Below are 15,670 nucleotides of genomic sequence, written 5' to 3' on the forward strand. Positions count from 1 at the left end.
ATATCGTGCAAGAGCGCCGGGAAAATCGTGATGTTAAGGAGTCCGATCGGGTTGCGTCATTACTGGAGTTGAAGGAGTTCACGGTTTTTTGGGTTCTGTTGAGATGAGGGTCAGGGGGAAATTTTGAAGAGCTTTTTTCTCGGAAATTTGGGGCTGTAGGAAGAAGGTTGCGTGAGGTTTTCTTCTAAATCTGCGAGTTCTAGGGAGGAATGAAGAGTTTTGAAGGGCCAGAAGGATTTTTGGAGCCTGCGAGGGGAGAGGGATTATTTTGTGGTGAATTATCTTGGGGAGGTGTGGTTTTAGCGAAAATTGTCAAAAGGCAATTTTGTCGGAAAATTCCTCAGCTACAAAAAAGGTCTTATGGGATTTTGTCCTAAATCTAGCCGTTTTCTAGATAAATGAAGATTTTTCAAGAATGAAAAACGTTGATTTTTTAGAGTAATTAAAATATCATAAGTTTCATGCTGAATCATCTTGTTATCGAGTGGTCTCAGAGAAAAATGTCAGATGACAATTGTTTACAAAATTTCGTCAGCTACAAAAAAGGTCCTACAACATTTCATCCTATATCTACTGGTTTTTGAGATAAATGACAATTTCTCAGCCCCTCACCAGAAATTCCCCTTCAACAAATCAATCGAAGTTTCTTTGTTCACCTCAAAAGAACTAAAAATCGTCAACAATTACCGAGAAATCTGTTTATTCAGTTCTCGCACACCGACGTAAGTGATTCCTAGTAAACCTCGCACACTAGCCTTTCATTTTTCATCATGTCGGAGGCACAGTCGACCTTCTCACTCTTTTTTTTTTCATCTCCATTTTTACATTTATTGTATCCTCTAGTACCTCCACGTCTCGGCCATTAAAAAAATCGAGACAATTAGTTTTCAATTCTACTAGAAAATTAAATTTAAACAATTCTTTTTATTCATTAATCAATGAGATGCACAAATGATACAATAAAAGGAAATAATTCATGTTTTTTAAACTCAGTAGCGAAGTCGATTTTGACCATTGGTCAGTTTTCAATAAATATCTCACAATCTAAGGCAGATAGCAAAATTTTCGTTACTACCTTTTTTGTAGAGCGAATCCAGAGCTACATAGAAGGTCATTACAAAAATTCCGCTATCTCCCTTAGATTCGGAGATATTTCCTGAAGACTCAGCTAAGAGCTAAAGCGACTTGATCGTTTTACCACTTCGCTACTGAATTTTGTAATTTGCTTTTGTAGATTCAGTAAATTGTTCTAATAAACAACTCGTAACGCATTAATTGCAAAAAACAAGGAAAAATTTTTTTGAATGAAACTCCGTGAACAAATAATTTTTATTCTTGCGTGAATCGAAAAAAACACAAATTTTTCTCAAATCTAAACCCAATGAGAGCGAGAATATTAACTCCTTTTTTAATGAATAAATAAATGCATAATAATGATTAGTAATATGCGTTAACCACTAGCCAATTGTTGAAAATAAAATGTAATTGTCTAGTACAGGGATAAAATTCCGAGGTGATAGGACAATTATTTCTCTCAAGTCTAACGAAAACTATCCGTGAATTCCTCACCACTGACGCAATCCCCAAGGCATTTCCGACGCGTATGCTGCACTCTTCCTTCCATCCTCTCTACTCGAACCCTCGAGAATGCGCATATAAAAGTTTCACCTACATATGAGGGTGTTACCGCTCAGACACACGTGTGTCAGAGCCTATCTCAACTTTTTTCTATTTTTCACGTCAATATCTCTGGAATTTTTTTTTTCCACTTCTTTCTTTTCAATAAGAGGGCTTTGTCACGGGGCTTTTGTTACCTGTGTGGTGCTTTCTATGTGGGTGCGGGGAGATTTGAAAGAAAAAAATATTGGAGATAATATTTCGTTTTAGAATTCATTAAAATTGAATTTAAGGTCTCGTAGTTTTTTTGTGTTTCGGCCTGTGGAAATGAAATTCAAATGCGACGGGACGATTGTGAGGTTTGAATGGGGTTGGGGGGCCGTTTATCATCGAGATGATAGATTGGGGAAATGGGAAATGTTGGGGTGGGGCAAAATGAGGATTTTGGATGGAAGACTGGATAAATTATTATTTTTTTCATTTTTGGTTACGCTTTTGCTAAATATGTAGGAATCCCTTAGAGATACAAAAAAACAATAGAGAACTTTTTTGTAGGGAATTTCAAGAGCTACAAAAAAGGTACGGATGATAATTTTTGTATCTCCAGCGGATTTTGAGATATTCACTAAAAACTTCTCGCTGTGAGTGTTGATCCGACAGAAACAGAAAAAACTGATCTTCTTTAATCGTCAATATCTCCAGAACTGACGATCCGATTCCCACGAGTCACATCTGATATTGAACCACGAAAAATAATCTTCAAAATGAAAAAAAAATCGTTGAAATTCACTCTGCCGATAGTGAGATATCGCCCCCTCAAAAATTTCAAAATGAATTTCCGCAGTTACTCAATTCTAAACCAAAAAACCAGTTTTCAAAAAAAAATCATTAAAAAAAATTCTCGGAACAGATGAACGTCACGAGTTCGAGATAAATCCGGGGAAAGTACCTGTCGTCAGAATCCCCTCCCCGAGGATCCGAAAAATCCCCGAGAAAGTTTTATCGATGTTCGCGTTAAAAACCGGAGTTTACATCCGACACTTCAAGGTCACGTCTTGCATTCACGTCATATCAAGTTGAAAATCCTTTCCCGGAAGCATCAAACGCGAGTGAGTAAGAGAAGATAATTTTCTCACGTAAATCAAAACACCAGATGGAATTAAAAAGAAAAAATTAATAAATCATTAGAATTATTGAAATTAATGCAATCGATCGCGTGAAGAAAGAAAATGGGAAAAATGATGTGGACTTGAGACTTCCGAGAACGCGATGACTCACGGGTAATCGCGACTTGCCAGTTTGCGAACGCGATGTTGAACAAATGCACGAGGATAATGAAAAATTGTGGAAGTAGTGTATGATCGCGTAGATTTCATTCATGAGTCTATGAGAGGATGAGTCAGCCGATGCGAAACTGAGGTAACCGACTCGAAAATAAAACCGGCGCCTTGGGGCACTCCCGGGAGTGATCTCTCTCGCGACAGACGGTGATTTTTTTTTTGTGGTGGGTGAATATGACGTGACTACCGAGGACGCGAGACGAGTGTGTGTCACTGGGATGGATGAATATCAGCCTAGAATCGCGGAAGTGAGAAAAAACAATTCTTCAGAAACCTCTCTTTTTGTTTTGAGTCAAATGGTCTTGGGGGTCATTTGACCCTTGACCCTACAGGTCTCCAAGACTTGTCTGTCAAGACAAATTGACGGTTGATCCTTATGATCATTTGGTCCAAAACTAATGAAACTTTGGATCAAATGGTCTTGAGGGTCACAAGACCCTTAAGAACGCTTACGATCAAGGTTCAAATGGGTTAAAAGAAAATGATCAGAATTTGACACTTAAACCGGCACGTCTCCAAGGGTCGTTTGACCCTTAAGACAATTTGACCTTCAACTCCAAAAGTTCTCAAGGCTCTTTTGACCCTTACGACCATACCCTTTGACTCCTTGAGACGAGTGTGGAAAACTTTTTCTTTGTTTTTAGTCAAATGGACATGGGGGTCAATTGCCCCTGACGCTCCAGATCAGCAACAGTCTTTTATCCGTTAGGACAATTTGGCGTTTAACCCTCAAAGGACCATTTAACCCTAAGCCAATAAAACTTTGTTTTCGGTTTAGGATCAAATTGTCTTGAGGGTTAAACCATTCGATGATTTTCGGGGGTGAGGATGAAATGATTATAAGGGTCAAACGACCCTTGAGGGCAATTGGAGTTGCGGGTCAAATGGTATTGAGGATCAAAAAATCGTAAGAACGTTTACGGTTAAATTTCAAATGGTTTTAAGGGTCAAACGAGTTGGAAAGGAATTATCAGAAAGGGCCATTTGACCCTTAACCCTGGACATCGGCGAGGGTCATTTGACCATCAACTGAACTAAACTAAAAAAGAAGTTTTCTGAGAGTCAAATGGACTTCAGGATCAAACAACCCTTGAGAACGTTCAAGGTTAAAGGTCAAACGGTCTTGAGGGTCAAAATAAACCAGAGCACAGAGATCAGAAAGGGTTATTTGACCCTTGACCCCGCATAACTCCAAGGATCGGTTGCCCTCAATACGATTTAACACTCAATTCCAAACGTCCTTGAGTATCACTTGGCCCTTATAACCATTTCTTTTTGAACTAAAAACAAAAACAAAAGTTTTCTAGAAGTCAAATGGTCCTGAGGGTCAAAGGGCCGTGAGGGTCATTGGACTATTAACCAAAAGCAAATGAAATTATCTTAAATTGTCTGTAACTCCTTCATTTTTCATGATTTTTCAAAATGAAAAAATACGTATCCAACATTTTTCATTCTAATTTCCCACTTCATCTTTCTATTCGATAAAAAAAATGCAACAACAAATTAACAAAAGTGTTGACACCCTATATTCTCTCTTTCACGTATTTTCACGAGACAAAATAAATAGACATCAAGAACAAGCGGAGGAGTTACTTGCGGATGTAATAGCACCTTTTGCCTTATGACCCGTTGTATTTCATCTCCCGACAAAACTTAACCCTGCCTCGTTCAACTAAACCCACTAATTGAACGGGTTAACGAGCATTAACTCCTCGTTTCCTGTCAGATTTCAACGTTTTTCATAAGTTTCACCAACACTGGCGCCATCCAGCGTCTTCGAGACGGCCATTTCCCCCACATTAATGATTATTTCACTCTTCATCACAATTTTTTTCGTGTTTTAATTCTTGAAATTCCTGAGGGCGATGAAAATTCAGTCAATTGAATTAGTTATGATGTCTCGGAAGGAGACGTGAATTCAGGCTAAATTTTTTATCTGGCGATTATGTAATGAGGGGGAGGGAATATTTCCGAGAATTTCTCGATTATTAGGCACTGCGAAACCCAGAATTGATCTGATTTATCTTCCTTTTGCGTTTTTAATTTGATGATTGAAGAGAACGTGCGAATTCCACTCGAGGTTTTTTGAAAATATCTCGGGATCTTTGGGAAATAGCGAAATTCTTGTCGGAAGATTTTTTGTAGCTGAGAAAATTCTCTGCAAAAAATGTAGAGACAAAATTTTCGCGATCTCCCTTCATTTCCGAGAAATTTGATAAAAACCAAAATCTGGAAATGGCGTTGTACTAATTAATTAGTCATTTTACTGTTTCGTTAATTAATTATCTTCATGCTTATCACTGAACTTTGTCCCAAACACTTGAATAAGCAGTTGTCTCATCATTTAAAATCTCAAACTCAATTAAAGTTCCAATTAAAATTAATAAGTGATTTTTGAAAAATGAAAATTCCGTATTTTCTCGAGAAATTGTTCAATAATTCGCTTGAATTCCGCATTCCTTCACTCAATATCTGGGACAATCGACCATCCTGACATTGTTGTTTGACCTTGAAGGCATCCCACAAACTCAACTCATTCATAAATTCAATTCCCACCCCAAAATCCGGTCTGAATGAAAATCAAAATCAAAACCTCGTGGCAAATCTCTTTTAAAAAATCGCAAAATTAATCATTAAAACAACAACACCACTAATTTTTTTAATTAATGTGTTGGACAATTTCCGAGAATTCCATTATTTTTCTTCAAACTGAAGTTTTTTCAGAAATTTTATAAATTAAGGATTTTGAAATTTCCAAAAACGACTGCAAACGGTTCAACTAATTTTCATCAGGAGCAATTTATCAATTAATTTAATGATCTTACCATGGGATTGTCATCCTTAGTCAATTGCCACGGATCACAGGCACCAGAGTTCGGATACAGCGTGTAATACCCGTGATCATCAACCATAACGTCATACAATCCGGTATTTGGTACACGCTGGGACATGGGTAAATCAGACGTCTCGTAGTAAGTCTCCATGAGTAAACAGTCTCACTCAACAATCAAATATCGACAGAAATGTCTCACACAATTCAACTTTTCAAAAAAAAAAAAAAATTTCAAATCGAAAATCTTTTCAAAATTTTTCACAACAAAAAAATTTTTGAACTTGAAATTTTTTTTGAAAACTCGGAAGTCACGACAGTTGACTGGTCTAGACCTGCTGTTGACTGAAGTCCTAACGTAACTCGTGAAACTATATACACTTGGGACAACGTCGTACTGCCCCCCTCCCCCTCCGCCCCGCCCCCCCCACTCCGTCGATTTCTTGAGGCCAATGGTATAACGACTGGGGCGCGCGCGCTTCTCGGTTCAGGTACACGACTATTATACACGTTTAAACGTGCTACGGTATGATGACGTCATCGCCGTAATGATTCGGGGAATGCACTGGGTTCGGGTGAATTCAGTGTCAATTCTTGTTATTGAGAGGATGAAATTATCATGAANGCTTCTCGGTTCAGGTACACGATTATTATACACGTTTAAACGTGCTACGGTATGATGACGTCATCGCCGTAATGATTCGGGGAATGCACTGGGTTCGGGTGAATTCAGTGTCAATTCTTGTTATTGAGAGGATGAAATTATCATGAATTTGTTTTTTTCGAGGAAGTCATTTTATGATGCAGGAGAGTGGGTATTTTTGAACTGATGGAGTTCGACTTAAGTGGTTATGATTGACGAGTCGGAGAAACGATGTTAATGTTATCGAGGGAATTTATTCTTGGGGGGGAATTATGAAATTTCGGGGAAGAATTGAACTTTTTCTCGAGTTTAGGAAAAGATACCTCCCACCTCAAACGGACCTTCGAGAATCATCAATATCTCATGATCGAATGATGTGGTTTGGGTGAATTTGGTGTTATTTTGAAGACGGAAAAAATACCTTCAAAATGAAAAAAAAATTATTGAATTTCACTCTGCCGATGTTGAGTTATTGATGATTAAAAATGGCTCATTTGAACCTTCGCTCTCCCATCGGGAAAGGGTTAAACGGAAGAGCAAGGGGCCTTCTTATTGTTTAGCTTAACTCTCCCTCTGACCCTTCCGATAACTCCGCCAATCTCTCCCGTTCCACCCTTGAGAACATGTAGCCTTTCTAATAACTGCCTGCTCTCCCGTTTGACCCTTTTGATAACTCCCCTTGTCCCTCCCACCTAACCCTTTCGTCAACTCCGCCGGTCTCTCCCGTTTGACCCTCGTGAAGTGTTTCTGATCTGAAGAAGATCACAATTCAGAGAGAAAAAATCGGCGACCGACCGGGGATTCGAACTCGGGACCTCTTGCTTACGCGTCTCGTGCTCTTCCAACTGAGCTATCGAACTCTACGAAAAATCTCTCTTTCCAAATTCGGCTAACAACACCAGAGTCTCATTGAGGCATTAAATGAATTGAAAAAGAATTAAAATTTAACTTTGTTTCGTTTTTCTATGAAGAATGATTTAAAGGGAAAATTTCGGAGGAATTTATTTGTGGGAAATTTGATCGGTAACAAAAGGATCTTCACAAAAAATTTGAAATTATCTTGCAAAAAACTGATCTATCTTCAAGTAAAATTAACTCATTCTGTTTTGGTAAACAACGGGGCCTCGGGTACGTCCCTCCTGCCCCCAAATGACTCATTGATGCCCTGGAGAAGGCCCAAAACTCGCCGCACAGACCTTTCGCTTAACAATAGAGAGATTATCCCTAATTTTACAGATTAGACCGAGAAACAAAATTATAAATCACTCGATACTTTAAAAATAAGTGACTCAACATAATTTTTTTCTCTCGGGTGAAGTGTCCACAAGGTCCTACGGGTAATTAAACTCAGCATTGATACAACGGGAACAAGACAAAACTCGAGTGATTAAAAAAAGACAGATGGCAATGAACCCGTAACAACAACTACGCTCGGATGCGCAGAAAAGAGCAATTTGCGATGAAAATGAAGAGGGAACAACTGCTGGATGAGACAAAGAAGACCTCCAATGCGCACGTGTTCACGGGAACTCACGTTTGGGTTAGGAAATCCCCTGCGAGGACTAAAATAGAAGCTGCTACTCATGGATTTGGGGCTTTGAATTAGCAACTGAGAGGGTCCTTAACCCTCGGAAGAGAGTCAACAACGAGAGTTTGAAGTTCAGAGTGAATTATCATGTGGAATAATATTTTTTGTTATTTCTGATAATATTTTGGCTTTCTTCTCTCGTAGCTGGTGGTTAATTTATAATTGGATGATAAAATGGGGAGAGTTGCTTTGTGCCTTGGGAAGAAAGGGGAAAAAGTGAAATTGTACGAAATTTCGGTCTATGAGGGTCAAACGGGAGAGAGATTGAAGTGAACAGGAGCAGACGTTCTTGAAGGTCAAGTGGGTTAAATCTCTCCCATTTGACCCTTGAGAACGTATGACTTGCCATGGATTTAGGGGTTTGAATTAGTAATTGAGCGGGTCTTTAACCCTCGGAAGAGAGTCAACAACGAGAGTTTGAAGTTCAGAGTGAATGATCATGTCCAATAATATTTTTTGTTATTTCTGATAATATTTGGGCTTTCTTCTTTCGTAGCTGGTGGCTGATTTATAATTGGATGAAAAATGGGGAGAGTTACTTTGTGACTTGGGGGGAATGGGGCAAAGTGGAACGATGGGGAAAACAGAAATGGTTGGAAATTTCTTGAGGGTCAAATCTCTTCCATTTGACCCTTGATTATTTTTTGAACATTAAATATGAGCCAAAAATACATTTTAATTTTACAATCAAAGACATTTTAATTTTGGGCCGTGACTGTTCGCACCATTGCGTGAATCACTCCCGTACACTCCATACACTCCACGCATACGTGAAGTTTGTGTGTTTCACGCAGCCAAATTTTCATACTGCTGTGTATTTCAGTTGAAGTTTCATACTACTGTGTGTTTCACGCAGTTGTATTTTTATACATCAGTGTGTTTCACGCAGTTGTATTTTTACACACATGTGTGTTTCACGCAGTTGTATTTTTATACACCTGTGTGTTTCACGCAGTTGTATTTTTATACATCAGGATTGCGTTTTTCCACTTCCTAGGCCTTATACAAGATGAATTAAATTAATTTTTTTTTGCACTTTCGTTTTTCGCGATTATCTCGGAAACTATGAGAGATAGAGCCTTAAAACCTATTCCATTCGATTCCTGAGGAAATTTGGGTTCCGTATAGGCAGATGGACGGCTCAGAATTGCGTTTTTCCACTTCCTACACCCTATACAAGATGAATTAAATTAATTTTTTTTGGCATTTTCGTTTTTCGCGATTATCTCGGAAACTATGAGAGATAGAGCCTTAAAACCAAATTTGGGTCCCCTATAGGCAAGTGGATGGCTCAGAATTGCGTTTTTCCACTTCCTAGGCCTTATACAAGATGAATTAAATTAATTTTTTTTGGCACTTTCGTTTTTCGCGATTATCTCGGAAACTATGAGATCCGATCAATTAGCCCCTCATGTATAGATATTCCAAATTTTTATTTTTTTCCTCATTGAAGTAGTTTTGAAAAAAATTGCGAGCTAATAAAAAACATTTGCTAGTTAGGACTTTTTTTAAAATAAATTTTTGAAAAATCTCCCCTGAAAAAAAAGGCGTTATCCCCCCTACTTCATTATTTCCAAAAAATTTTATCACCAATCGGTAGCAAATTGTTTGAAGATTTTTGCGAGTTAACAAAAAATCGTCAATGCACTCCTATTATTGTGTAAAATAAATAAAAATACAACTGCGTGAAACACACAGTAGTATAAAAATACAACTGCGTGAAACACAGAAGTATAAAAATACAACTGCGTGAAACACAGAAGTATAAAAATACAACTGCGTGAAACACAGAAGTATAAAAATACAACTGCGTGAAACACACAGTAGTATGAAACTTCAACTGCGTGAAATACACAGCAGTATGAAAATTCGGCTGCGTGAAACACACAAACTTCACGCATGCGTGGAGTGTATGGAGTGTACGGGAGTGATTCACGCAATGGTGCGAATAGTCACGGCCTTAATTTTGTTCTAAAACAATAGACAATAATTCAGGCTTATTCTTTATTGCAATTTCCCTGCAGACTTAATTCTTCAGATCATCTCCTCAAATGAAATTATCTCATTATTGTTTTCGAGAAAGAAGTATTCAACAGTAACAAAAATCGAACAAGCGAGTCTCCTAGACGTAATTACCTCTTGACGACGGACGCAAACAGAAGTCATTAGAGAAAATGGTTCTAATGAGCCTCATTAGGGGAGACTAAAATTGCCCAACTTGTTCATGACAAGTCAGGAAGCTAATTTGATCGTTTAGGAATCCATAAGTCGGCCGATTTGGGCGGACAGCAATTACTCCCATGTAGAATCCGCTTATAGTGAGTTTTAATGAGGGATTTATTGCAGGGAACAATGGGAATTTTGGCGGGTTCAGGTAGAAATTTGTTAACTACATAAAGCAAAAAATGTTTTGGTATTTTAAGAGGATTTTTATCAGAACTCTAGTAGAAAATGCAATAAGTAGCAAAAATTAAAGTGTTTTGGATGATAATGACAGTATTTTCGTGATATTTTTAGTGAAAATAGTGGAATTTTCATCAGACTTTTGCATTTTTAAATAGAATTTTCACAAAAAATTCTTGAAATGCCCAATTTAAAAGTGATTTTCAATAGTTTTTTCTCCTCTTTTGAAATATTGTGAAGAATATTTTGGTGTCAAATTCATTCAAGCTAAAGGGTGGATTAAAAATTGAAGAGAATAAACACGAAAGGAATGATGAACTGCGTTTTCGAGGTAATCCAAATGACTGAAGTCTTCTGTTCGTAAATTCTAAGCACGAATGACTGAGATATAAAAGGATCCTAACGTCTTTTGTCGACGATGTTCGGTGCATCACAAAGCCGGATATTCTCAACTCATCGTCAGGGGCTTTTGGAGGTTTTCAAGAATATTCTCGGGGGGTTTGAATTAAAAGGGTTCAGTGAACTAAAAATTCTTGTCGAAGTGGACATGTCAAACGATAACAAGAGACATTTTTTCTTTTCTTAAAGATTTCATGAAAAAACCCAGGGAATTTCATTTCTATTGAGACATTTCAGTAGCGAAGAGATAAAATGGTTTACGTTAATCTTGACTACTGATGTTTTCAATGAATATCTCGGAATCTAAGGCAGATAGCAAAATTCTTGTCATAACCTTTTTTGTAGAGCATATCGAGAACTACAAAAAAGGTCCTTATGAAAATTTCGCTATCTCCCTTAGATTCGGAGATATTCTTCGAAAACTCGACTGTCAGCTCGAATTATTTGTCAGCGAAAAATTAAATTTATGATTTTCGCGGGTTCAAGGGTCAAGCAATCATGTGGGAAATTTTTTTTCAAGTGCGAAAGATTTTCCTCATGATTTTAAAATGGTTCGACACCCCTAAATTCTCCTGAATTGAATCTTCCGCCGGTTTTAGCTTCATCCGAAAGACATCTATCGAGAAACATGAACGAGACACTTCCCTCGACTTTTATCGAACCACCTTAATCCCGCGTGTGAGTAACCTTTCGGGTCAATCGAGAGGTTCTTACAGAAGACCGTGCATTATGAAATGACACGGTCTAGTTTTTCGATCGAAAAGGCGGAAGTGTTCAATTCAAGTATTACATTAGTGGGAAATTTCCAGGTGTGCATTCATAAATCGAAAAAAAAAATTAACGAAATTTCATGTTCGCCAACTTCCGCGGAAGAATAGCTTCAATCAATGCGTTCGGAGAAAAATTGAAGAAAGAAATTTCAGCTTAATTAAAAATAATTTAGGAAAAATAAAGAAATTTTTTCTTTTTTATTTTATGTTTTTTATGGAAATTTTGTAATCATTCAAATTTATGTTTTGAATGTTTTGTCAAAAAGTACATATTGTTCGGCCCTATTCATTCACATCAATTTAAATTGAACTCAGATATGAAATTTTTAAATTTTCGATTTATTAAAAAATCGGCTGTCCCACGATAACTCAAAAAAAATGTTTTGGATTCATTGAACGATGGCTTAAAAAATTGTTTCGATATCTCCCTGACCAAGTTCGAAGATGAAGGCGATAGTAATAATCGTTGTTTTGATTTTTATGATTTTTGAAAATTCAGAATTTTTCTAAAATTTCTCGGAAACTGAATTTTCCGACGGTTTCTTCAAACATGATGTTTCAAATTCATTAAATTATGCATGAGAAAAGTTTTTCCAATACCACTTTATCGATGTTTCAAGATGGTATAGATAGCATCATTCTTTCATGTGATTTACACAAGAAATTTCACAAGAAATCTAACACAATCGATTGATGAAGAAATACAATTCGATTGAACAAAATAATATAAGACGGTAAATGACAAGAAAATGACGTGCAAATCCCCATTCGGAATCATATCGCTAATTTATTATCAAAAAATAGTCCACTTGTTTGTCTTTCGTTCCACGAAATTGCGATAATCGTAAAAAAATATTCTCTAAAATCTCTTTGTTTTAATTCTCCGACTCTCGGTCCGTCGCACCAGAAATAGTTTCTGCTATTAACCGTATGAGAATCATGTCACGACCTTGAGTACAATCCAATCGCCTCTAGTTATCCCCTTTGTTTTACAAAACTAAAAAAAAAAACAACAAATTTAATTCTCAAAGTTGAGATAACGCGTTCCTGGAGTTTTCACCAGGTGTGCTACAGCGCCACAATAATTATTAGTACAGCGCCTACGGATTGAATTAATACTGCGTAGATTGTTGTTTACACTAGTGTAAAAAGCTGATACCGTAAAGTAGTGTTTGGCACGTATGGATAAGGGAAAAGGAGAAAATTAAATAAAACCCGGATACATTTTATCCATATGCGGCGATTGTGGGCATGAAATAGTCGACTGCAGGAACAGCTGTTTCTCCCCTTTTTTCCATATATGAAACTACAAGGGGTCATAAATATTTTAAATTCAGGAGAACTGCAGTGATAAAGGGCAACAGCAAAATCCAGAATTTTCAGTCTCTCATATCTCGAAATCGGCAGAGTGAAAATTGAAAAATCGAACGCCATTTTAAAGATATTTTTCCAAGCTTTAAAATGAGTCCAGATTTATTCAAATCGCATCGTTTGGTCGGGAGATACTGAAGATTTTGTCATCTCTAGTTTACCTTTCCTTTATCAATTTTTGATTAACTAAAGGAGATTCAACAAAATATCAACATCAGATTTCGAATGATTGTTTATTCAGGCGATATTGACTATGCAAAAACCATTTTACCCCACCGTCGATCCTTTCCCTCCAATGCCTACCTCGAAATCGTTATATAATTAAACCGTTGGTATCACCTGTTTGATTGCCGTCTATTTTTATCCATGACTCTCACCGAAAAATTATTTACCCAGTGATAAGATACCGCGAGTATCACAGGAAACTGACGACAATCGTATAATCGCGTATCCATTGTGCACTCAGTTCATTCAATTGTTTTTTGCATAATCATAAATTTTTTTAAAAATCCTGTTTCCCTTCGTCGATGATCTCGTTGTTGTGCGTTATTTTAGCCCAGTTTTCCCCGGTTTTCAATATTATTTTTAACCCGTGATAAAACGCGTGGTTGTTACCGAGTAGTTCGCAAATAACTCGCAGGCGCTATCTCCAATGTTTTTTCATGAGTAGAACGTATTGTCATCGCTTTTCTTAATGAAAAATGCAGTTCTTGGTGAAATTTCGGACAATTATCTATTAATTTTTATTAATTAATGAATGTTTGTTTGTTTGGAGACAGTTTCATCAATTTAAAGGCCAGGAATTGACGAATGGAATAATTTTGAATTTTGCAATTTGTTAATTGGTTTTAGATTGAGTAAATTGCCCTGATGAAGAACTCTTAGGAGATCCGAAACGTCGGCAGTAAAAGAATTGTTGTTGTGATTCTTTCTAACATAAGATCAACAGAATAACAACGACAAAACACACATTCATTGATATCATCAAGAGTGAAGGGCATTGATAAATTAAACATTCGAGTCGATTACAATATTCCGATATTTCCTAGAGTCACTGCAGTTTCAGCTACACTGAGAAAAAAATTTATTCCTTCCAAGAAAATGTTATTGGTGATATTGGGATATGGGTGAAAGTGGATAAATAAATGTAGTAACGCAATGAATACTTTTAACTTGAACTCTTTATTATTGGCACGAGGAAGGCACGACTGTACTAGAGGACCGTTGTCCAGAGACTAAATTCTAACTATTTGAAAAACCTTTACTGAAGGAAAAGCAAGACAAAGTTTATGACTCCAGAGGACAGAGTTTCCTTTGAATTTCTACATGTGGTAAGGATTGCAACGCTCTCGAGTTCGGAGCACAACGGATCATAAATTAGTCCTTTTCTGGGGACTTTCCCCAACACGTCATAAACCTTGTCGAGTGATTTTTGAAGAAAAACAGAAGAGCTGTGTTCAAATATTCCAACAGGTGATATCTTTTTTATACTCTTAGTAGAAGAAAATATCTCTTTTGGAACGTATTTCTCCAGGCCAGTCATCTCCAGGTGCTCCGAAATCAGTTCCAAGCGTGAGAATTATGGTGATCTATAAGAATATTCTTCTGCATATGACCTCGAAGAAACTCCAATAATAATTATTAACATTTGGAATTATTCCAATTTTCTTTACCTGAGAAAATCGCCAATTTGTAAAATCCGGAAGATATCGGAGAACATTTTGTCAAGGTCATATGTAGCGTAATAATCAGATTGTTCAATATCACTGTAATTTTTGAGGATAGACTTGGACTCTCTGAAAATGACTGTCCTGGAAAAATTCGTTCTGAAAAAATATTATCTTCTGACGAGAATATCAATCCTTGGCAGGAATAATTTTTTCTCTCAGTGTAGAACTCTGGTGAAAGTGCGTCTCCCACGAGGCGAAACAACCGATCATCCGTTGTTGAATAATCTTCAGGAGAGATTCTTTCCTCAACATCAATCGAATAATGACATAAAAGTTAAGTTGACCACAATGACAAAACAAAAAATCCTATTCACGTTGGAGACACGTTCGTGACACCAGAGTGCGTCACTAACGCACGTCATACGATATTCTCGTAGTGGGGGGACGAACGATTGCACTTATCATTGGTCCAATTGCGTACTTGAGGTGATATTTTTTTTCTTATTCCCTCATGGTTTCGTGATTCAATATGTTATTGCTGTACTTACGTTGCTGGCGATCGATGAATTGGTGATGCTCGAGAGAAAATCGTGACTTACACGAGAACTCTGAGATGTTCCACTATCGCTGGACACGCTCGAGCTATCGTACAACACGTCAGACACTTCTAGCTTCATTTTTACTGTCGGTTTTCTAAATTATTATTTTCACTTCACGAGCTGTTGGAAATTCTGTCGGAAATGATTTATCTTTATGTTTTTTTTTTTTGGGTAATCAGGGGATTATATTGACAATTGTCAGCGCGAAAATAGGTCTCCTGTCGCTTCGGATCTTTGTGAAAACTGTGTGGTACAGGCCCCCACTGAGTGACCGAACGATGACTCATGTTGTGGGGGAATACCTTCCACGGCTTCGGCAGAGTTCGGGGATTCCCGGTACGACGAGTATCGCCCGTGAATGATATCATACGCGTGGACGGGTTTACGTTTACGAATTCTTCGACCAATCCGAGAAGGGGGTCTGGGGGGGGGGGGTTTTT

The 15,670-nt window shown here is 37.4% G+C and overlaps 1 protein-coding gene across 2 annotated transcripts in view; it reads right to left on the reverse strand.

The window, feature by feature from the left end:
- LOC107043662 (transcription factor kayak) overlaps positions 1-15,480 on the reverse strand; it is a 26,682-nt gene extending 11,202 nt beyond the window's left edge. Inside the window, exon 1 of one of the 2 annotated variants that reach the window (XM_015265245.1) lies at positions 15,180-15,480. In XM_015265245.1, coding sequence (XP_015120731.1) covers positions 15,180-15,308 — 129 coding nt within the window. In that variant the 5' untranslated portion in view covers positions 15,309-15,480. Of the gene's footprint in view, positions 1-5,782; positions 6,133-15,179 lie in introns of those variants that run through there. The other variant, XM_015265244.1, reaches the window with a different exon arrangement.
- Between the last annotated feature and the right edge of the window lie 190 nt (positions 15,481-15,670).

Source organism: Diachasma alloeum, unplaced genomic scaffold (genome assembly GCF_001412515.2).
Source record: "Diachasma alloeum isolate Michigan unplaced genomic scaffold, Dall2.0 Dall_scaffold_00608, whole genome shotgun sequence".
Lineage (NCBI taxonomy): Eukaryota > Metazoa > Arthropoda > Insecta > Hymenoptera > Braconidae > Diachasma > Diachasma alloeum.